A 23632-nucleotide genomic window follows, 5' to 3' on the forward strand; every position below is an offset into this window, starting at 1 on the left:
GGGGATAAATTATTTTGACATTGTAAAGCTCCTGAATTTTTCCACTTTCACTCCTTCCAAGGCTGCTCAAGACTGTCTTGCACTCCAGCCAGCGGGCCGCTCCTGCTAGTGTGCCCTGGAATATTAAGTAGGTTTAGCGCTTAGCTCACTTAGACCGCGCCAAATAAATATTCAGGCATTAGTTACGGCCTCATACGCAGTGAAAATAAGCTGCGCCAAGTCAATGCACCAAAACAAGCCGATTCACCACACTTCGACTCATTCCAGCTACAAAGAAAAGCAAAGCAAATTTTCGAGGCGAGCAAATAAATAAATAAAAGCCGGGGGACGGGAGCCTTTGTGCACAAAGTCACACTGAAACACATGAATACAATTACAGACACAAGTACAAGTGTGCACAAACGTATTGTACACACACAGATGCAAACGCTAAATAAATACACAGTTGCTAGTTGTATAACTGAACCAATACAGTACACAAATATGAAAGTCTGCGTGCGCACACGCACACACACACACACACACACACACACACACACACACACACACACACACACACACACACACACACACACACACACGCACGCACGCACGCACACACACACACACACACACACACACCGACCATTACATGTGATGATGTGCCATATGGGGGAGCTATCAGTCAGTGTGTCCGTAGACACCTCCATACATATATCAGTCTGCACCACCCATACATCCAGCAGTGCTGGACTCATATGTTACTGTCCCTCTGCCTCTACCTTGTCACTGTCCATCCACACCCAGACCCCCTCCCCCCCGCCACCACATCAATCAACCCACCGCCGCTGCTTTTTTAATCTGTTCCCACCCGAAGGACCAAGGACGCTTCAAAATTACAGTGAGGAAAGGTCACCCCTTCCAATTAGAACATCATCAGTGATGCACACCAGGGGGTCGTTCCCTGCAGCACGTCCTAGGACGTCATAAATCCTCAAGACATCCCAATAAGAAACGCCCCCACGCCGAGGCAGACGAGGAGATGAGCTGGCAGAGAGGCTCAAAATGGCTGACTGATTGCGGTTCAGTTCAATGAAAAGCCTACAGTGCAATCGACAACCGTCAGCCTACAGCACAGAGGAGATGCCTGGCTCGGATAGGATAGGAATTTGGATTGATAGCGCGTGTTCTGGCATTTGAAACCTAGGGAGATGGCATTATTCCCCGAAGATGAGCCACATTATTGTCTTCCCCTTCATTGACCCCATGACGACCCCAGGGCTGAGATCAATCAGCTCTCCAATTAGGCTGAGATCAAACCGCACCCCCCCAGCATACGCACTGCACTGCGCACCCTACTCACTTGTTTGACCACACACACACACACACACACACACACACACACACACACACACACACACACACACACACACACACACACACACACACACACACACACACACACACACACACACACACACACACACACACACACACACATCCCTCCTCTCCACGCACGCACAGCCAAGCGCCAGAGAGGTCATGATGGTTATTGTATGAATGAAGATATTTTGACATATCGTCGTTGTCGGGTGGAAGCCTTATATGTCCAAAACCATTCCTTTTTATTTATTATTTAAATTAGAGAAAATAGCTGATCTACAAGCACACAACGCCTCGTATGTCGAGGCGTTGTGTGCTTGTAGATCGGCTATTTTCACCACTTTTGAACGACAAGCTTGTATGATGAAGTAGGGCTTTAATTTGCCAAAAAGCATACACATTTGAAACTTGTAGATACAAGGTTTCTGCCAGACAGTGACGATATGTGGATTGAAATAAGAGGTGGATGGGAGAGAGAGAGAGAGAGAGAGAGAGAGAGAGAGAGAGAGAGAGAGCATGAGAGAGAGACTAGGTCACTGAGCTTTCCGTCTCTCCTGGGCTGATCGCAGCCAATTAGAGAACAAGTGACAGCTCAACTGCACGCTCATGACACAACTAGACCACAGCAGTGCTGTGAGCCCCAGCAGCACCCCACCATACAGGCCCGGGCCGGACCCCAACAAGCCCTCAATAGCCCTTTCAACGGCACCCAGAGTCCCCTCCGAAAGGAAAGTGGCTGGCAGGAAAGTAGGGTTCTCCGCTGGCCTCCGTTATGGACGGCCAACTCTCTTGACATCTGATGTTGTCAAGAGTTGCCGTGACGACCTGGCAAAATCCATTGACCTTTGCCCCCCTGGCGGATCAAAACTTGTGAACCCGAGACGAGAGGAAGCCAAGGCGCTGGAACGGGGGGGGGATTGGATGGGGGGGGGGTTCACTGGAGGGTGGGGGGTTGGTTCAAATATCCAATGGCAGCTGTCATTGCAGCATTGCCTTCCTGTGTGGGGATAATGGCAGAGTGCCTTCCGCAGTATAGATGGGGGGGGGGGGGGGGGGGTGTTGGGCACCAGGTTGTCCGCTGTCAGAGCGCCAGCTCAGAACCTCTGTGATTAATGAGGGCGGGCATCTCACCATAAGCAACACAGCAGCCCGCGCTACAATGGTGGCATCAACAAAAAAACACTTCCCCAGACCGTATGGTGGAATGGGTATGTGTCTACAACTATAGCCGATGTCATAACAATCCAATAGATGTACAGGTATATTGGGAAATACACGTGCACACATAAATGTTTGCATTAGTAATAAAAATGTATTGCCATTTTGCAAATGGATGCATGGCGGTATTGTACAGATCACAAGCTCACTATGTATCACGCCACAACACATTGTGAGCTTGTAGATCTGCTATTTTCAATGTGCAACACTGGCGCACAACTAACCCAAACCCCTAAACCCTAAACCTAACCTCTAAATGCCTAATCCTAACCTTCTAATTTTAAGTCTAAACTGTAGGTTCTGCCACACCGGGAGTGTTTTATTTCAATTCGCATTCATTTAAACTGCTGTTTGTGTCATGACATGAGTACATCCAGACAGAATGCTAATGCAGCGATAAAGAGCAACATTTTCTTTCTTCCCGAAAGGTCGATTTTTCTCTGAGAAAACTTCAACCTGTATGAATGAGGCATTAATAGTTTGATGTGAAATATTCATAGACACATTCTCAAATCATTTGTCACGTTACCCGGGGGATTTTATTAAACTATATAAAACAACCATTTATCTTGTAAGGGACCAGGACATTTTGTCCTCACAATGTCGATTCCCCAAATTCTACTATAGTATAGAAATATTATTAATCCATGTACACGCACACGCACGCACACGCACACGCACACACGCACACGCACACGCACACACACACACACACACACACACACACACACACACACACACACACGCACGCACACGCACACACACAGCAGTAAAGTATTATGGTATTCGTGGGACTCCTGTGTCGCCACACTGGCAGCCTGAACATCCACTGCAGGCCATGCTGCGACTGGTTGAATCCTGAATGACAGGCAGAAATGATGGGGGTTGAGGGACACCCAGCAGGGGGTGGGACAGGACAGCCCTCCGCATGTCTAACGTCTGCCACTCAACCAAGTTAATGATGCCACGTTCACGGGACAGCCCCTCCCCCCCCTGCTGCGTCACAGACCGAGGAGAGCCAGGGAAAGTGTGCGAGTGTGTGTGTGTCCATTCGTGCGTTCACGTGTGCGTGTTTGTTGGGATGGGGGGGGCACATACATGTAACCAGAAAGAGGTGAGATACTGTTGAGAGGACAAAGGGGTTGGGAGGAATATTTATGACAATCAACACTTCTGTTGGCACACACCCCCCCCCCCCCCTCTCCCTCTGGACCAACGGGCTGTCTCCTTCCTTCACTGGCACCCTTAATCGAGTCAGGATACTTATTAAGGTTTATGAGAAATCCGGTTAATTTCATTAGATGCCAGTCATTGCACTGTTATCTGATTCTTTCATAGCGAGGGGGTGGGGGCGGGGTGTTATGGGCTCACTAGCTGCTGGGTTGAAATTGTTATCGTCTACCGGCAGTTTGGAAGCAGCAATTTAGAGGATAAGGGAGGGGCTGAGGAGGGATGGGGGGGGGGCCCGGGGATGGACTGAGGCAAGACGCTGAGGAGAGATAACACAGAGTTCTGTCTGAGAGTCAGCAAATGCAGTAGGATCGTGCCAGATTTAGACCCACAAAATGCCTTGCAATGCGGAAAAAGGGCATTATTTTGAAAGTGTGAAAATATGATACTGCACAGCAAATAAAAAAAGGGATAACGGTTCGTGGAGAGCAGAGTAACAATCTGCTGGATTCGTCACGATGTGTGTAACGAGCAGGGTTCTCTCTTAGCTCCAGTTTTGAGGTTATTGCAATAACAACATAGCTTATAGGAGCCACAAGCATGAGCGAGCTGATGGATGTTCATATCCTTTGGCCTGTAATCGAGTTATCTGTGCTTCTCTTCCTCTGACACCAGGATAACCCCTGCCTTCCCTGGCTATCTTCCTCTTCATACATCTCCCAATAACAGTAGCCTAACTGTGTTAGCACTTAGCAGCGTAAGCTAGGGATGCTCTCTGGACTGCCAAATGGGCCGGCGTACTGCTCCATCATCCTAGCCAAGGGGTCAGATGATGGTCAATCGATGGTCAACCAGAGGTCCCATCCAGAGTTGCCCAAAGGTCAGCCTATCTGGGCCCAAAGGTGCAAGTGGCCTATCAGCCCTCCTGCACTGGTGACAATGGCAGCTAAATCACTGGCACAACTCCCTTCAGCTTGAGCACAGCGTTTCTGGTAAACATGGGTCATTTCCTATGTCCTCGAATGGAGGATTTTATATTAATGCGGTTTGTTTTTGCATAATGAGAAATCAAGGGCTAACACAGTCAAATCCTCAGTGTTCATTTATCCGTTTGTAAATATGTAAACATGTAACCAAAGGGACCCTTATGGGTCCATGTGGTGACATTTTTTACGAGTATTGGTTGAGTTAAATTAACACTCAGGATTTTACAGTGTATGTCCACAACATTTGACACGGGGATTCCTCTGATTATAAATCTTCTTTCACTTGATCTGCTTCCTTTTTTTCATGTACAGTAAGTGTGTGTGAGGGGGGGGGGGGGATTCAAAAATTAAACTAACAACATATTAGTTGCATAAACAAATAGCCCGCTAATTGCAGTTTTGTTCCCGCTACGCATGTTTTGAATAATAGCATTTTCCGTATCCCCCTCCGCGGCACTGGCAGTCGAATCGATATTCATGAAGTGTCAGCGACGTTGTAATTCATGTGTCTATTCCACGGCTACACCACGGGGACCTTTAAAAGAAAGAGGGGGAAAAAGTGAGAGCTTAAATTTCCCAGTTAATGTCTGGGAATGGCTTATGTTGGCCAATTAAGCTGTTCTTTTCAGCTCCATTACAACACGGTGTCTTGGGGTTCATTTTTCCCTTACTATGCCATTTAGGCCTCAAATGGGCAACCGTTCAGTCTGCCATTTGGACGGTCAAGACACTAGGCTAGGGCATTAGGAGGCTGCAGGGTACGTGTGTGTGTGTGTGTGTGGGGGGGGGGGGGGGGGGGGGGGGGTGCACTGGCGTGCCATGCACTTATGCATGTACATTTGCACATGCACATGCACGTGTGTGTATGTGTCTGTGTGTTTGTGTGTGTGTGTGCGTGCGTGCGCTTTTTGTCATCATCCAGCCTGCCTTGTGCAAGGGTTCCAAATAAGCGTGCGGGGTGTGCCTTTGTGTGTGGAGGGCCAATTTAGGTGTGAAACAGGAGAGCGTTAATGGCTTTTAAAGATCGGTGGAGTCAAATGAGCGTGCTCATCAGTCAGCCACACTCCCCCCTGGTGATCACTCAGTGTCGTTAGATTTCATTTCCTGTGGAAGAAAGGGATCTCTGTGGATCCAAGACAAATCCCCGCAATTATAGCCGCGCTTAAGATGATTCACTGCCCTCATTTCTGGCATTCTGGGTGGTGTGGCGTGGGCTGTGTGTGGCACTATGGAGTTTGCAGTGACGATGAATAAATATCACAATGAATCACAGGGTGCACATTAAATAAAAGACGGACGGTTTGCGATTTTCACTGAAACAGAATACAAAATTCTGAGTTTTTAATGGACAAAAGCAAATGACAGCAAAAACCAACCATGCACAGGCGCGCGCACGCGCACACACACACACACACACACACACACACACACACACACACACACACACACACACACACACACAATGTATGTGCATTAATAGCTTTGCCCTGGACAGTGTGTAGAGCACAGAGGCCAGCAGAGAGAGGCACTGAGATAAGATTCTGCTTAGCATTTGAATAGGGCGCTCTGATTTCTATGCGGTTGGCCTTTGGCCATGCTGGTGCTTAAGCATGGGTCTGAGTCGTCTGACTAAAGCTTGTTGTCTGTTCTCCACACTACAGCCTCATATCTGGCACCGCACAAAGTCTGTCAGTCCCTCAGTTTGTCTTTCAGTCTCACTGGACTAGCATGGCTGGCTAGATGTCTGTCAGGCTGTTTAATAATCAGTGCGGCTAGCCGATAATCGTCCTTCCAGCTGTAAAAGCAGGTGGCACGCAACATACCAGGGGCTCCCGGACTCAAACACCATGTGATGTCATCTCTAGTCTGCACCTGGTCACACTGCATTACACACACACCTGATACGGCCAGTTCCAGCTATATGAAGTCATTATACAGTACGTCTGGATCTGGATCTGACGCTGAGGGACATGTCCGCCATGAAGTGCATGCTGTGTCCACTCCAGGTGGCTGCTGAATGTGCAACACTTCATCTCAGTTTCTCCTCTCTCACCTCAGCAAACGCAGCAAGTCTTGGGACTCATCCCAGAACAGCGTAGTTTATAATCCGTAGTACGATGGTGTGTTACTTGCCAGAAAGAACAGATCTACAAGCCAACAATGCGTTTCGAGCAACAAAACCCTTGCGTGAAGGAAGATGAATTGAGCTTATGGTGGGCATAAGTGAGAGTTTTAGGTTGTTTATCATCTTATTGTATTGGAGCTTCCGAGCGTAATGTACTGTATGTACTTACATAATCAGTGCATCAAAGTGACAATAAAGTGAATCTGAATCACTAAAGGGTGCAGTGTCTCTCTGGGCACAGAGCTGTAACACCACACTGCACAAGGTCAACTGCACAGAGAGGCTATGAAGGCTGGGCTACAGAAATAAGCGCCTACACAGCTGTCTCAGTAAACGCAACCCTTAAAAAAACATTTGATCTTGCCCTTTTTCACTTTTAAAACTGATCAAAACACTTTTGGTATCACTTTCAAATGGCAGGCAAGGAAATGAGCATAAGGGAGTGTAAAGGGGTGTGTGAGTATGTGTGTGTGTGTGTGTGTGTGTGTGTGTGTGTGTGTGTGTGTGTGTGTGGGGGGGGGGGGGGGGGTGCAGAGGCTAGATGGTCAGGTTTCAACTTCAGTCTGCAGCTGCCGAGGGCTCTAGTGGCTGATAGGTGTCCCTTACAGCAAACGTAACCCGAGTCAAACACAATATCTGTCCACGCCACCAAGAGATCACCAAGTCATAACATATCCAATGCCTCTATAACTCTGCCAATGGCTTACAGCCAGGCGATTGCCTTGTAATAGTTTGAGGAACAATTGGCAACGAAAAAGGAGGAAAAAGAAAAGGCTCATGGAAGTATGCTATCAACAACATCAAGTACAGCCAACAACATGCTGTCAAATCGTTTTGGAAAACCTCAGCACAGTAAGTGCAATTTGTGGGACTAACCTCAAACGCTAGAACACAATATATGCATACTGTGAAACCTGGAGTGGAACGCCATCGCCCACGCCCGCACAGCGGACATTTATGGTGCTGGTGTGTTAATGGACGTGCATGTTTATGCACATGCATGATTGTGCATAGAAATTAATGTATGTGCACAATCTGCACATATACAGTATGTGCACCATAGCTGTCCTCTATCAGAATTGTTGACAATTAACTATAAACACACCTTGTAACTGCCCCTTTCAACAGGACAGAGCATGTTGAAAATGGGGACATTTTAGTGTTTTGGACTTATTTTGGGGACTCTGGGCATCCAGTTTGAATTTAAACGTGTTTGTCTGATCACCACGGAACACACAAACCAATGGATAAATGACAATTTTCTATGTAAGAAGAAAAAGGGGAAAAAAGGCCAACATGTGAATATGGTCAATTGTATAATGTAGGTTGCCTATATCACCTACATTAAAATGAAAATCATAATCAAGGTTAAGCCACAGGTTAAGCCACATTCCATGGATAACTGCAGTGAGGACGTCATACGCTGCATGTCATGTCTCCTACTGTACCTCCTTTCTCTCCCATATCTCCTTTCTCTGTCTTGCAGTTCAGTGACAAAATAAGAACAGAAATGTCATATCTTTGTAGGCCTCCTCCAACCTGGCGACAAGGCTGACCAGTCGCTCACTTGGAAAAAAAAAACGTCCCAATAACCCTTCACCTAAAACGTGTGTGTGTGTGTGTGTGTGTGTGTGTGTGTGTGTGTGTGTGTGTGTGTGTGTGTGTGTGTGTGTCCAATAACATCTATCCGTCAGAGTGCCAGTGTGCAGTGTGACAGTCCTTAACCTAAAACAAACAGGCTGAATCACAGGCCTGGCTCAGTCCTGACCCTTTCATAAGACCAATCCCCAGCAGCACCAGCAGCAGTGTTGGCCAAGGGTGTGTGTGTGTGTGTGTGTGCGTGCGTGCGCGCACGCGCGCGTGCGTGCAAGGCGCGAGTGTGCATTGCGTGTGAATGGATGTGTGTTTAAGGTTGTGTAAGAGAATGACTGAAGAAAAATATTGGGCATTTGAAACATGGACATCAGTGTTGAAATAACACACCATTCCACACAGCAGAGGGTGAATCAATTTCGGCGGCATTCGACTCAAACCCATATCAGCTGGCCCACTGCCCCCCCCCCTCCCCCCCCCCTCCCCCCCCCCTCCCCTCGTACACACACATAATATACCCCCCCACCCCCTTCCCCAGCTACACATGATGGATTACCATCCCTGGCAGTCTCAGAGGGTCTCGGAGGGTGGAAGGGTTGGGGGGGTGGGGGTGCGTTCGGTCACAGCAGGGACAGATTCATCGGAGGGGGAGCGTTGGGTTAAGGAATTATGGTTTGACAGAGATCTGGGGTGGATAGGAGAGGGCAGAGGGTTCTCCAGGGGTCAGCGGATCCAATAGCGGCTGGACTGGAGCGGCCGGCCGCCCTCGGACCGCCGCAGCCTCGGGGGATTAGACTGAGGGTCACGTTTTTCGATTAATATTATTATCACTCACTTGTCCCCCTCGCCCACTCGTCAGCGAATACGGCAGTATCAGACATATTCATCTAAAACCTGCTGTATAAAACACACCTGTGCAGCAATTTAGGATTGACTTGTAGTTGTTGGGTTATCTGCAGGCATTCTGGAAGAGAGATTAATAGACCGATATGGCGGGCTATATGGCGAATTCATTTTGACAATCTACGCAATGAATCTGCTTACTGGACAACTGCAAGCGAGACGGACCTGGAAAGAATAGCACGCAATCGGTCAATATTAAAACAGAAATGAGAGCGCACTCCCACCCCGGGAAGCAAGGATCCCTATAGCCAGCCTGGTTTTTGAAGTTGATCAATAATCAGCCTGCAGACAGGTTTAAATTATTTACAGCTCAGTCTACATCTCAAATTGCTTGATCAGAGGGCGAGAGACTGAGATTGAGAGAGAGCAAGCAAAGGGGGAGAGAGAAACCAACAGAAAGGAAAACACAGTGGGGGGAAAGAGAGGAGAATGATGAGATTGGAAAAATGGACTAAGGCAGAATTGAATTGGGGAGAGTTCATTTCGTAGAACCTGTTTTGTCAGAGAATTGTTCACTTCTCTCCACAGCCCTCCAGCTCCGTTGAAGAGCAGCTCCAGCTGCAGACACTACAATTTAGGAGCCCTGCTTTAGGTGCAATGCTAAGATTTATATTTCAGCTACTACAAAGCGAGCACCCTCAGCATGGAGCAGCGGGGTGAGAGGAAAGCTGGAGAGGGGGAGAATAGGGGGAAGAGAGCAAGGAGAAAAAGACGAGAGGGGGAGAAAGGAGGGCGCGACAGAGCAATAGACCCGCATTGTCAGAGTGGAGACTGGAGAGGCCATCAATAAAAGCGTAGCCGTAAAGAGAGAGAGTAAGACAGAAAGAGCAAGAGAGAGAGAGAGAGAGGGAGAGAGAGAGAGGGGGGAGAGCATGAACGAGCGAGAGAAAGGGTATGAAAAAAAAAAAGAAACAACAAAACCCAGCACGTCGGGTGCTTCATCTTGCCCGGGCACTAATGGGCGTGAGAAGAAGCGGCTGGCTCAGCACTCTACGCCTGACGGCTCACTCCTCCACTGACGGCCCGTGGCGGCCATGACAGAGAGCGGCGCACGCTTGTTTATTCACACTCGTTTAATCCTGTTTTTTTACACTCCACCTCTCCGCCCCGTCAAGGCTCACACCTAGGGGCAAGCAGGGGCGACGTGTGTTTTCTTTTTTTTCCCTTCTTTTTCTGGGGGAGAGAGGCTGAGTGAGACAATGAAAAAAGAAAGAGGAAGATGTAGAAGGACATAGGGATGAGAGAGAGATGGGTAGAGAGAGAGGGACGTGTCAAAAGGTCATCCTGAACCTGGAAGTCATTCAGTGCTTCTGCGCATCTATGCATCCCCTCGACCCACTCTCCTTCTCTCTGGATCTGACTCCCATTCTAGCACTGTTATTGCTGTCATTTTTCAATTTTTTCAGAGAGAGAGAGAGAGAGAGAGAGAGAGAGAGAGAGAGAGAGAGAGAGAGAGAGAGAGTGAGAACCATAGAGAGAGAGAGAGCCATAGAGAGAGAGAGAGAGAGAGAGAGAGAGAGAGAGAGAGAGAGAGAGAGAGAGAGAGAGAGAGAGAGAGAGAGAGATCTCCTCTCCTGCTCTCATTTCCACCAAAGGCAGTGTAGTGTATTTCCCTGGGTGGAAACGAGGAGGTCAAGGCTGGGACACCAGGTCCACCGAGGATAGAAGAAGTGCAGTCTCAGGATATACTGTAGTTTGTGTGTGACTGTGTGTGAGTGCAAGGTCAGAGCGCTGGCTGGGAACTTGTGTGTGCGTGTGTGCGCTCTGTGATTTATCTCCCAGTGAGAGTCCCTTATCTGAGTGTCTGTTCCATTTGTGCAGGTTGGTCTTGTTTCCCTGCCTTGCCCAGGTGTTTGGCTGCAGAGACAGATGCACAAAGAGGGGAGGAAAGTCCTCATTCGCCCTGGTCAGCCAGCAAGCTGATAGATGAGATAAGGAGTCCAATACGTGTAGCCGTGTGTGTGTGTGTGTGTGTGTGTGTGTGTGTGTGTGTGTGTGTGTGTGTGTGTGTGTGTGTGTGTGTGTGTGTGTGTGTGTGTGTGTGTGTGTGTGTGTGTGCGTGCGTGTGTGCGTGCGTGCGTGCGTGCGTGCGTGCGTGCTTGTGTGTGTGTGTATGTTTGTGTGTGCATGAGTGGGCGAGAAACAGAGACACAGACAGAATCTGTATAAGAAAGAAAGAGTGCATTGTATTTCTTATTCCGGGGGGTGTGTGTGTGTGTGTGTGTGTGTGTGTGTGTGTGTGTGTGTGTGTGTGTGTGTGTGTGTGTGTGTGTGCGTGCACACGCGCGCGTGCGTGTGTGCGTGCGTGCATACTGGGCTCGCATCCTTAGTGATAACAACACCTCTATGGCTGCCAGCTGCCTCAGAGCTGCACAGAGTCACAGACCTGACAGTATCAATCAGGGATTTTGTTTTCTAGGTAAGATATTTCTGCTTTGCTCTCATCATCTCTCACAGGACAACATTCCACCTCTTTCTGCGTCTATTTCCCATCAGTGTTTTCCACCATCCTTTTCCGATCAACTTTAAACACCTCCAGCACAGAATACCAACTGGTCTATCCCAGGATAACCTAGCAAATATAAAACAACATACTGATAACCACACAGCAGCTATGGAGGTTTTCTTGGTATGCATCATTAACAGGCTTTAATTGTTGCGGCATCCCTCATTACCCTCCATAATTTCTCAAGCACTTAAAGCTGCAATCCATGAGATTTATGCCCTACCCGGCTGAAATGTATACTGCCAAGCTAAGACGGAGGCAATGCCCACATGGGCAGGGTTGATGTTGTGCTTACAGGCAATACCTCTTGTCAACCAGTAGGTGTCCTACTATCTAATTAGACCTCCATCCACTGCAGATGAGTTATATTGCATCATACTCTACCAGGTTGGTCAAAACAACAATTTATTTCCCAAAACAAGTCCCGGATAGCAGCATTAAGAGAGCAGAGTCAAATGAGATTTATAGGTGTGTGTGCGTGTGCGAGTGCGTGTGCGGTCACGCACGTGTGTGGGAGCAGGGACGTGCAGAGAATATTAGAGAGGCAGGGGCTGACATTTTTAAAAGGGCCTTTTGTTGAAAATATCGAAAATAGCAGACCTCCAAGCTCACAACACGCTGCGACGTGTTGTGAGCTTGAAGGTCGGCTATTTTCGGTACTTGATGACACAATAAATATATCAAGTCAATACTGGTGATGTGGCGTGTGGCATGGATTTCTAGGGCAATTCTCTTGATGGAAAGAGGGCATTTGCATTTCTTTCACCATGGTAAAAACTGTCTGGAGAGGGCACTTTTTACATAGGGTCAAAAGGGCAGGGGCTCAAGCCCCCTTTGATGTCTATGTGTGCACGTGCCTGTGTGGGAGTGTCCGCTGCTTGCGTAAGCCTGTCATTCCATGTTGCCATTTCTTAACTGGACTAATGAGCCTGGGTGAGGCTGTGAAAGGCTCCAGTGCAGCGCGGCACAGCCCAGAGACTCCCCACCTGGCCTGCTCCTCCTGGCCTGTCCCTTTATTAAGCCGCTCATCATGCTGGACACACCAGGAACAGCTTGGTAACCCTCCTCCCTCCTCCACCTCTCCACTCACACCTCTCCCGGATCCATTTTCCCGCTAATTACCTTGTTGTACGAGCACCAAATGCTACCTAACCATTCGCTTAATTGCAGAAGTGGTACATTAGACGATATCAAAGGACCTTTTGAAAAGTCATCCGATCCCATTCCGAGCGGCATTTAAAAAGCCAATCCCAGACATCTGTTTCGTTTCATTTGCATTTTCTTGTTTTAAAGGTTACAAATCGAAGGAAGCGAAAAGGGTGGCGTTCCGCCCCGTGATGGCGCCACACAGTAAATTCCTTGGTGTTAATTTAACTCCGAGTGTACACATTTGTAGACTCAAATTGTGCAAATGTGTACACTCTCAGGGTTACAAATAATAATACAGTAACACTGAGGATTTTATTGTGTATGCCTTTCCCCGTAGATAATTACCCCCCCAATCAACCTGCGCCACACACACACACACACACACACACACACACACACACACACACACACACACACACACACACACACACACACACACACACACACACACACACACACACAGCAATACCTGTCAGAAGCCGCCGTTCAATTATAAGTGCAGCCACACCACAGTACACGCTTGTATCTGGGGCGCTACATGCTTTGCGCCGGGCTAGCCATCCACCTGAAGAGATAGGGGCTAATTAACATTTTCCTTGGGATCCCATCGCCCCAGGTGCGTCTTGTCACACTTACATATACACTCGTATCCGCGGCATAAGCAGATTTATTCAACACGGTGGCTGGGGCAACAATTTCTGACACAAGCCTCAGTATGATTTATGAACCTGCTCATTGACCCAGTTTATGTTGAGAAGAGGAGAGGGGATGCATCCCCTCTTATCTGCTGCACATCCATCCAGCGGCACCGGAGCTGGAGTCAGTCGGGGGCGAGCGCGTGAGGAAGAATTAGATTACAACACCCTCTAGGCAACGCATTCAAGAGGAGCCCCCTTTTCCCCCCCATATTCTCTTAATAATCAGAACCGCAGGGCAGCGAACAAAAGATCCAATGAGATCTTCTCCGTCGAAAAAGGAACACGGTGACGGCTGACTATTATTCTCACGTCTGCATATTATACTGCAAGGAAGGCACAGACTGTAAAAGTAAAGTGCCGCTGGTTCTTGGACTGCCAATTATGAACTGTGTGTGTGTGTGTGTGTGTGCGTGTGTGTGTGTGTGTGTGTGTGTGTGTGTGTGTGTGTGTGTAAAATGGATAATAACTTAATACAGAAGACAAGGATGGAAGACTGCACTCAGTCAATGCAATAGTCTGGCCAATCTGGCTCATATTAATAATGCAGGACCGGCTCTCTGAGGCCTCTCCACCCTCTAGCTTTCTCCTCTCCTCTCCTCTCCTCTCCTCTCCTCTCCTCTCCTCTCCTCTCCAGTACAGAAGAATGGCAAGTGAGTCCCAGCTTGTTGCCCAGTACACCGCAGTGCTGCTCTGCTCGGCAGACACAGAGTTCAATCGCCTTCAGAGCTGCAATTCAATTATCTCAACAGGGTCCTGCTCAACCACTCGTGAACGTATATGGGAGGTGGGGGGGGGGGGGGGGGTGTTTGGGGGGTAAAGGTGTGCTCAGTACACGGGGGAGGAGGAGGAGGGAAGGAGACAGACAAGGCATTGTCGTAAACGCACAACAGATTCAACACGGATTCATATTTAAATGCTACTTATAGGTAGTTTTCTCTCGTGCGATTAGCGCTACAATCACTCGAAGGGTGTCGGGACCTGATAAAGCTAATCGCCAGGGTAAGCCCCCGTGGTGGGATTTACTTCCCCCAAACACACACACACACACACACACACACACACACCCTTCAGCTCCCTCCCTCAGCTCTCCGCTCTTCCCCCACCCCTGGAAGACTCGCGGAGAGTGAAAGCCTGAGGCTTTACACTGAACCTTCCGTTCTCAGCCACACAATCACTTCAGCATCCCAGGTAATGTCCATCATATCTGTGTGTTCTTACTCTCACACTTCACTACCTCTTCCTTTAGCCGCCTGACTGCTGGCCCCCTGACCTCTTGGCCCTCTCACCTCTGAGTCGTCTCAATCCAAACCCCCTCCACCGCAAAAGAACCAAAAGGACTAGTGTGAGAGAGAGAGAAGCCACGCAACAATGCGAAAAGGAAAAAAAAAAAAGAATAATCAGGAGACTTCATCAATTTTTCATGAATTTTCATTTAGGCTGGGAGAGCGCTCTTACGGCGATCGATAGATCAAGCTGCTGTCACACAGTTAGCACCTGGGGGCTGCTGGGTGGCTCTGGGGAGGGGAGGGGACCAGATCAGAGGCAGTCGGTGGTTGGAAACCATCACTACTCTCTGCGATGATGAGCACACTCTATTTGCCTTCACTACCACTGATCATTATAATCACCTTATGCCTGACATATATATTTGGCGGTGCGGCAGCATGGAAAACAGCAGCTCTACAAGCGCACAACGTGTCGCAGCGTGACGCTTAAAATCTATCTCTATCTATCTATATATATCTATATCTAAAGCTATTTCAATGTAAGATGTTTACAGGTTGCAGATGTTTACTTCCTCGAGACCCACCGGGTGGAAGCCCACACAAAGGAACTATTATTAACAATCCCCATTACAATTTTTATCTACACCAGTAAGACACCCTAAGGGTCAATTCACACTGTAACTAGAAGCAGTGCTCTTCCGAGCACAGGTCTCCACCAGGCCGTGTGTCCTGGAAAAGGGTGGCATATGTTCTTCACCATAGATCTTTCATAGAAATCGGACGCTGCATGCATGATTTGAAGCATTGTGTTCCAAAAATGTGTTTTGTTAAAGTCTACCTGCTGTTGGCGCTATAAAAGGCCAATGTGAAAAAAGGTAGCATTTGTTCCTTGACCTAGTGGGAATATGTGTGGCAAATTTCACGGTAATCACAAGCTGCGTTGATGATTTGAAGCATTTTGTTCAAAAACGGAGCAATCCTGCAAACTTTGGAAGCTAATATTAGCCAATCAGGATGGAATATGAAATATCAGACGGATCGGACTTGATCACATGACTATAGAGATACTGTGTACCGATTTGCGTGATTTTTGGATAAAATCTCAAGGAGTAATATCCAAAAATGTGTTTTACATATGTCGGCCCAAAGGTGGCGCTATAAAAGTCTGATGTGAAAAATGCAGGGCAAAGGTTTATCCTTAGCCTCTAGGGAGTGCGCTTACAAAGTTTGAAACTGATCGGTGGAGTTATAGGTAAAACCACAAATCGGCCTGTTATAGCGCCACCATGAGGCTGATTTAAAATAAATTAAGTGGCATTTCTTCCTCGGCCTAGTGGGAACGTGTGTGCGCGATTTCATGATAATTGCACTTTGCGTTTGGGATTTGAGGCATTTTGTTCAAAACGGCTCAATCCTACAAACTTTGGAAGCCAATCTTAGCCAATCAGGATGGAATATGCTAAATCGGACAGATCTGTGTCGATCACATGACTGTCGAGATACTGCCTACCGATTTGTAGGATTTTTGGACAAAATCTGTAAGAGTAGTGCACAGAAATGTGTTTTGCGAACATCGGCCACTAGGTGGCGCTAGAAAAGGCCCATTTGAAAAATTTAGGGCAGAGGTTCTATCCAGGGAATGTGTGTGCTCACTTTGGCAGCGACCGGGCCAACGGCGACTGAGATTAGCTGCACACAAACTGCGAGGACACACGGACGGACGCACGGACGGACGGACGGACGGACGGACACACGGACGGACGGAGGGGAAAACATACTCTCCACCAAGCCTTCGGCTGGTGGAGACAATAAGGAGCCTAACTAATTTCAGTTCGGGAGGGCTCCCCGACCCGAAATTATTTAAGTTCGGGGGGAGTCCATTCATACTTTATTAACGGCTAGTGCCGAAGTCGCTTGTAAATATTGGAGGTCCATGGCATGACAACGTTTGTGGCCGATGAATGAGCGTTGCAGGACGGATACATATCTGACTGGCCCTCGCGCTGCTGGCTGAATGACTGGAGGTCCAGTGAGTAGCAGCTCCAGCAGGCAGCAGCACCAGTTACGGGGTCTCTTCTCTCTCTCTCTCACTCACACTCACAAACGCTCGAGCTCTGTCAAAAACATTTAATCTACAAGCTCACATTATAGACAGTGACAATGTATCTCTGCGACGCTCAATACACGGCCACACAAGCATTGGAAGTCGGCATGTCTCCCTCCCAAACGACCGCTGTTTCCTTGGCCTCACAGCCGAGCATATGAACTTGGAGCCGGGCTGAATGAATGAGAAGACACCGCTGAGTACCAAAATTAAGTCGTAAAGGGTTTCAGCGCAACCTTGCCCTTTTATTTTGAGTATATTAACTTTGCTGTGTTAATGCTTAATGTTTTGTGCAAAGCAATTTGAATTGTTGTGCTATACAAATAAACTTGTCTTTCATTGCCTTACCTAAAATGTTTGCTTTATCTGCCTGGAAGAAAAGTTGTCTAGTTCTCAATGTTTTCATAGGGGAGATGAAAATGCCAAATTCACAGATATTGCCAAGAGGGAACATGTTGGAACAATTGGAACATGTAAACTGAAACGAACAGGGGAGCGAAAATAATGATGATAATAATAAATGACCAAGAGCACTCTGGGGGATACACATGTAAATATTAGAATTGGCACAAATGTTACCATATGGTTTGATACATTGGGATTCATTAGTTAGGTACAAGAGCACCTAGTCGAGACTAAGTAATACTGTGATGATCAAGAGGTTTCTACATCAACTTCATTAAAGGCTGTCATTGTATAGAGGAGAAATGTTAAAGAGTTCGGGTTGGTGGCCAACAGCAGATCTTTCTTTCTTACTTTAATTAGAGCAGTTCCTTTGATTAAACCAGCATATATCATCATTCCACTTCTTGCAAGAGACCCCATTCTCTTAACAATGCATAAGAAACCAGAGATTATTGATTGGTTGGAACAGCAGACTTCATGAAAGGCTCTCTCTTAAGCACATGGACCCAGCTAGAATACTATGGCACAAGTCCAATATGCTCCAATGACCTGAGATCTGGCAACTCTTCTCCCTCCCGAAAGGGAAGGGCCCCAATACAAATCAATAAGTAGCAGCGAAAGACCACTAACTGCAGTGACATAACGGTACGAGAAAGCATTGTCTCCTGAATGGCTGTTTGAAACACAGCGTTTTAAATAGTTATTGAATATGGTAACCTTCCTTTTTCTAGCCTGGGGACTGAGACCCTTGGGATCTTATTCAGTTCCTGAATCTGGTGGGAGGGCTTATCTTCAAAGGTAAGTTGATCCACAGGTCAGGTTTTGCTCACCCATACAGCCCTGGCAGCCTGTGTCAAATGTCCATCAGGACTTTCATCTGTGTGTGTTGCTCTGCCCCCCTCCCACCTGTGATAGATCCATGTGTGACAGGCCACCACCTCCCTGTGGCATGGTCTGACAGGAGCTCAATGTCCAACTCAGTTGTCTACTGACAACTCTCAATGCAACTCAGAAGACCCCTTGGGCTATATATCTCAAATTCGTCTGAATCTCACAGTTCCAGGCTCTGCATGGAAGTTCTGAACATAATCACACCAATTTCCATGTCAGGGGGAAACAGGACTGCAGGAGATCACTCTTACTGTTAACCTATCAAGCCTGCTCCTTCAGACATTCAAAAAGAGGACAATGTGGTGCAAATTCAACACTTAAATGTTGCGTAGATAGGCTGTAATTTGTTTTCAGTTCTTCTCCAGCTGTAAAAAATTGGAAGCAAACGCTACAGCAATTTCCTTTTGCGAATGAGCAACACAATAGTAATTTAAAATAATTACAGAACATTATTAAATGTTGGCTGGAAATAGCAACGTGAAAACATTGTCTCATTTTTTATTATGCTCAAATAAACCCAGTCATTCCATCTAGGCAGAGGGCCAAAACCTTTCTGTTTACAGCTAGAATAATAAATGATTAATCTACATCGCTAAACAATTTCAGAAAGGAACCAAGGATGACAAAGCTTGGGCACTATACTCTGTAGAAAGACAGCATTGCTAGCTTGAAGTTCAGTTATTTTCGGCAAGCAACACTGCCACGCGATGGGAGTAATAATCAAGGTTAAGCAAGACAATAGAGATCGTGGACTCACATGCTACTTCCAAGGATGCATTGCGGCTGACGGCTTCGCCCAGGTAGTTACGGGCCACGCAGACGTAGGCACCCTCGTCCGGTTTGCTTCGGCGTCCGTGAACAATGCGCAGGAAGAAGAGCGAGCCACTGGGAAGCAGCATGCGGTGCGAACGTGGGTCATCTTTGTCCGTTTCCACGCGCTCCCCGTCCTTGTACCACTCGACCGTAGGGGTGGGACGACCCTCCGCCTTGCAGTTGAGCGTGGCAGGCTCCCCTTTGGACACAATCAGGTCAGAGGGGTGCTCCACAATCCGGGGTGGGGAGTCCTCCTGGCGCAGACGAGATCCTGGAGAGAGAAGAGAGAGATGGAATAGGGAAAGTGATGCTTACTGTGTAAACCATGGGTCTTCAATGTTTTCAGGCCAAGAACCCCTTACTTCAGAGAGAGATGAAGCAGGGAACCCCACAACCTTTTCATAGATTCTATATAGTTTCATCGTTTAGATTCAGTTTGTGTTTTCAGATATTTTCACTTGAACCGTCAATACTTAATAAACTTGACCTTTCCCTCTGTACTTAATCTGCTCTTTTCCCCCTCTACACGAGAGCTCTTTGCCAAAAATAGCCGATCAAGCTCACAACGCCTTGCAGCGCGAGGCGTTGTGAGCTTGTAGAAGGAGGAAAAAAGTTTCTATCACTTAAAGAATTGGAAGACCCCCTGTAGTAACTCTGAGGACCCTCTAGGGGTCCCGGACCCCTTGTTGAGCACCCTTGGTGTAAACAAACCATTTTAATCATTGTTTATTCCAAGCATGCAAGTCATTTTAAATCATTTCAAATGCTGAGTAACCGCTGCTGAGATGCAGTCGCTCACAGGCTAACAATCCAGAAAGAAAGAAGAACTGAGAATTTTCAATTAAATAGTAAAACTGATAGTTAGGGTTATTTGTGAGACTTTGGGCCATCATCATGCGAATGGAGGCCACAGGCTAAGCCTCTCAACCACCAGTTCCACGGAGTCAAAGAGCAGCCATCTGCTCTTCTCAACCCCTACATGCAAGGGCTCGTGGGTAATTGGACCCAAGGGTGAAGAGTGAGTATATGAAGGCGTGGAGAAAGCTTACATTTGAACTACACACAACAAACACACATGTTCACGCTCATTTACATGCACATAAGGTACGCTGCTGCATGCTCCCCAACACCCACGCACGAGCGCACACGCAAAAACACACACACACACACACACACACACACACACACACACACACACACACACACACACACACACACACACACACACACACACACACACACACACACACACACACACACACACACACACACACACACTGCACCTCAAACAAACGACATTAGGGGCAGTGTGTGTCTGTGTGTGATGTGAATTGTTCATGCAGCGATCCAGACTGTGGTAAAACGTTAATCCCCTGGGGCTGACAACATAGGTCAGCTCCTTTCTTCTGGGGCTCACAGTGGGCCAGTTCTGGGAGTCTGGCCGCTATGATAATGCTGCCCCAGTCAGAGGGCTCTGTGCGCCTGTGACCAAGTCTTAACCCTGGAGATAAGACACCACCACAGGCCACACACATTTACATCGCCAAGGCCCCTGGGATGCAGGCAGCACACAAGCAGGAGTTTGATCCTCCACCAAACTGTCAAACACAGTTAAAGCGTTAGTCGACCTTTTCAGACTCGTCCTTTTTAAAATACATTTAATGCAGCTGCCAGACAGTTGATCCACTGCTGAATTAAACTGAGTCTCAACGGGGAGTTTTGACCATGCATTAATTTGATTGGATGAGATAGTGCCTCCAACGATAAAGAACAACTCAACCATGCTCAAATTAAGTATTACCAGGACTTGTGGAACAACACACAGGAACTCACTCAAACAACAAGAATCAGTAGAGAAGAAAAGGGTGCTCCTCATAGCGCAGTCTTAGCCAATTTGAATGGGATCAGAAAATTCTGATTCTTATATCTTGATCACATGGCCCCAGAGATGTGTACAATTTCTTTGAGAGTCTGAGGCCTTTGCTAGGCCATTGGGATCTTTATAAGGAGCTAGTAGCTACTTTACAAATTACTAGTTTTCTTTTCTTTAAGTAATTTGAGCATTTGACCGGTTCGGCCAAGAATCGAACCAAGGACTTCACTTGATGTCAGATTTGAGTCTGTGTCGTATGTGACTGTGACCCTACAAATATGCTAGTTTTCTTTTCTTTTTTGCCCAATTTAGTCGCGTCAACTAATTCCTCCAACTGCTTGCCACTGCTGTTAGTTGTACCATACTGGCTCACCTGCCAGTGAGGAGCCCCCACCGGGAGGAGGTAGAGCCTTTGTCCTACTGCCTTTGCTCAACAATCCCCACTGACAGGCTGTGCCCCAGCCCATAGGAGTACGTGCACTCGTGCAGTGACAAATATCACCCTTCCAAACGTTGGGTAGGAGCAGTGGTGAAAAAAGTACTCACATTCCTTACTTAAGTAAAAGTATCAATACTGCAATGTAGAAATACTCAGCTACAAGTAAAAGTCTGGAATTCAAAATGTACTTGAGTAAAAGTACAAAGGTATTCATTATTCATTATGCAGAATGTCCCATTTCACAAGTGTTCAAATGTTCAAAAATCTAAAACAGCAGATCTACAAGCTCACAATGTGTAGCTTAACAACGCATTGAGTTTGTAGAAATGCCAAAATGTATATAGGGATGAAGTGGTTAATGTATGTTTTGTAATAATAATCAAAATCTAAAAAGTAACTAGCAACTTAAGTTTCAAATAAATGTAGTGGAGTAAAAGTACAATATTTGGATCAGAGAGCGGAGAAGTAAAAGTATTGAAAAGTAAATCTACTTAGTTACTTTACACCACTATTGGGAGAGTGAAACAACAACTGGAGGACATAAAACTTACAGATTGTAGTTCAAAATGTTTTAAAGGTGTCCTACCCAAGGGCAGTTGCGGCAGGGTAACTTACAGGGTGATGTGCTACTGTATAGAAGTGCAGCATCCCACATAACCCTTTGTGCCTACGTCAGGGCTAAACTGCAGAAACGGGACTCAAGCAGAGCAGTGGAGATCCCAGCTCTTTGTTTAGCTGGGTGTGCACTGTGCACATGTTCCACTCTCTCTCTCATACGGTGCTTCGGTCCCCCGAGGAAGCCCCCTATACCTCCCCCGCACACTGTGGTTCATAGGCAAAAGGACAAGCTTGGGGAGAAAAGTACTCATCAGCACAAAATACACTTCAAAGACCCTGAGTGTGGCGTGTGTGTGTGTGTGTGTGTGTGCTGCACACATGCGCGTGTGTGCGTGTCCTCTCCACCACTCTCTGCCTTAGCAGGGGTCAACCATCAGACAGTGGCATATTGACCCCTGAACAGGCGGTAGCCTGTTCTCTCCTCTTCCCTAATTTGGGCTAATTCCCTCCATTTCCCTGTCATTGATTAGTGATCAGACCTAGTGTCTTGCTCTAAGTGGGGCCACAGACAGGGAGCTTGTAGTAAAGTGGTGGGGGGGCCTCAGCCGGGTCCTGGGGTATATAACCCAAAGATCTAATCTCAGTGGCTTTGTGTGCTTGATTATAGATCATGTATTGGCCGTGGAAGACCCAAAATCCATGCTGGCAGCATTTTCTCTTTAATCGTACATGTACCTCCTACCTCACCTTTTTCTCTAATCCTTTCTTTCACCGGCAGTGCAAGGTAATAGCAACTAGCCAGCTCCTTCTTAGCCTGCAGCCAGTTTCACAGGGCCAATAGCTTGTGTGCTGGCGGTAAGTGACTTAATGAATGAAGCACTAATTAACATTGTGACATTGATAAATGGGGGGTGAGATAAAGGACGGACTTGGAAAGCGCGGTCGCCCTCAGATGGAGTGTCAAATGTGCATTTACTCTTATCTCATTGAAGCATCTGCTATCCCCGTAATCCAGTGGCCCCATGGTACCTTTCCTTCTAGGCCAAATCACATGCACTGCACTAAACTGTGGTGACTCCATTCGATTTATATCACTCTAATTTCTTTTAATCCAATTTGTATTCCAATCTACTGCCTTCTAATCACTTAAACCTTGAATCTCCATCTGCTCTCCCCCTTTCCTGTGGAAATGAACACAGCAGATGCCTCTACAATTGTCCTTTCACTCTTGCCAGAGGAAAGCTGCTGAGATGGGCAGACGCAGAGCCAGACATGACGGTGGTCATGTAGGTAGGTGGACTAGTCAAAGCACTATCATATGATGTTGACTAGGTTTTACAAAGAATGTATCAATGTCAATACAAATAAATAACCTCTACGAACAATAACAAGTTATTCTCACTATGTAGTATGTATGCATATTTTTTTATTCTGTGCCATCTCACCAGTTCCTGGTTGTGGTCCAGATGTGCACGGCCAAAAAAAGATCAGAAAAAAACACTAAGGCATCTCCCCATCACCCAGCCATCAGGGTTTGCTCCTCACACAAGAGAAAGTACATTTTCAGCTTCCTATTGGGGGGCCCTCGTTCTCCCTCCCTTGATGGTAAATGG

The 23632-nt window shown here is 47.2% G+C and overlaps 1 protein-coding gene across 6 annotated transcripts in view; it reads right to left on the bottom strand.

Moving 5' to 3' along the window:
* Positions 1-23632, bottom strand: part of robo2 (roundabout, axon guidance receptor, homolog 2) — a 226244-nt gene that overhangs the window by 187213 nt on the left and 15399 nt on the right. For all 6 annotated transcript variants that reach the window (XM_080732095.1, XM_080732099.1, XM_080732097.1 and 3 more), the window contains exon 2: positions 19094-19420. In XM_080732095.1, the coding sequence (XP_080588221.1) occupies positions 19094-19420 (327 nt within the window). The remainder of the gene's footprint in view (positions 1-19093; positions 19421-23632) is intronic.

The sequence above is a fragment of the Nannobrachium achirus genome, assembly GCF_963921795.1.
Source record: "Nannobrachium achirus genome assembly, chromosome: 8".
Classification (NCBI taxonomy): Eukaryota; Metazoa; Chordata; class Actinopteri; order Myctophiformes; family Myctophidae; genus Nannobrachium; species Nannobrachium achirus.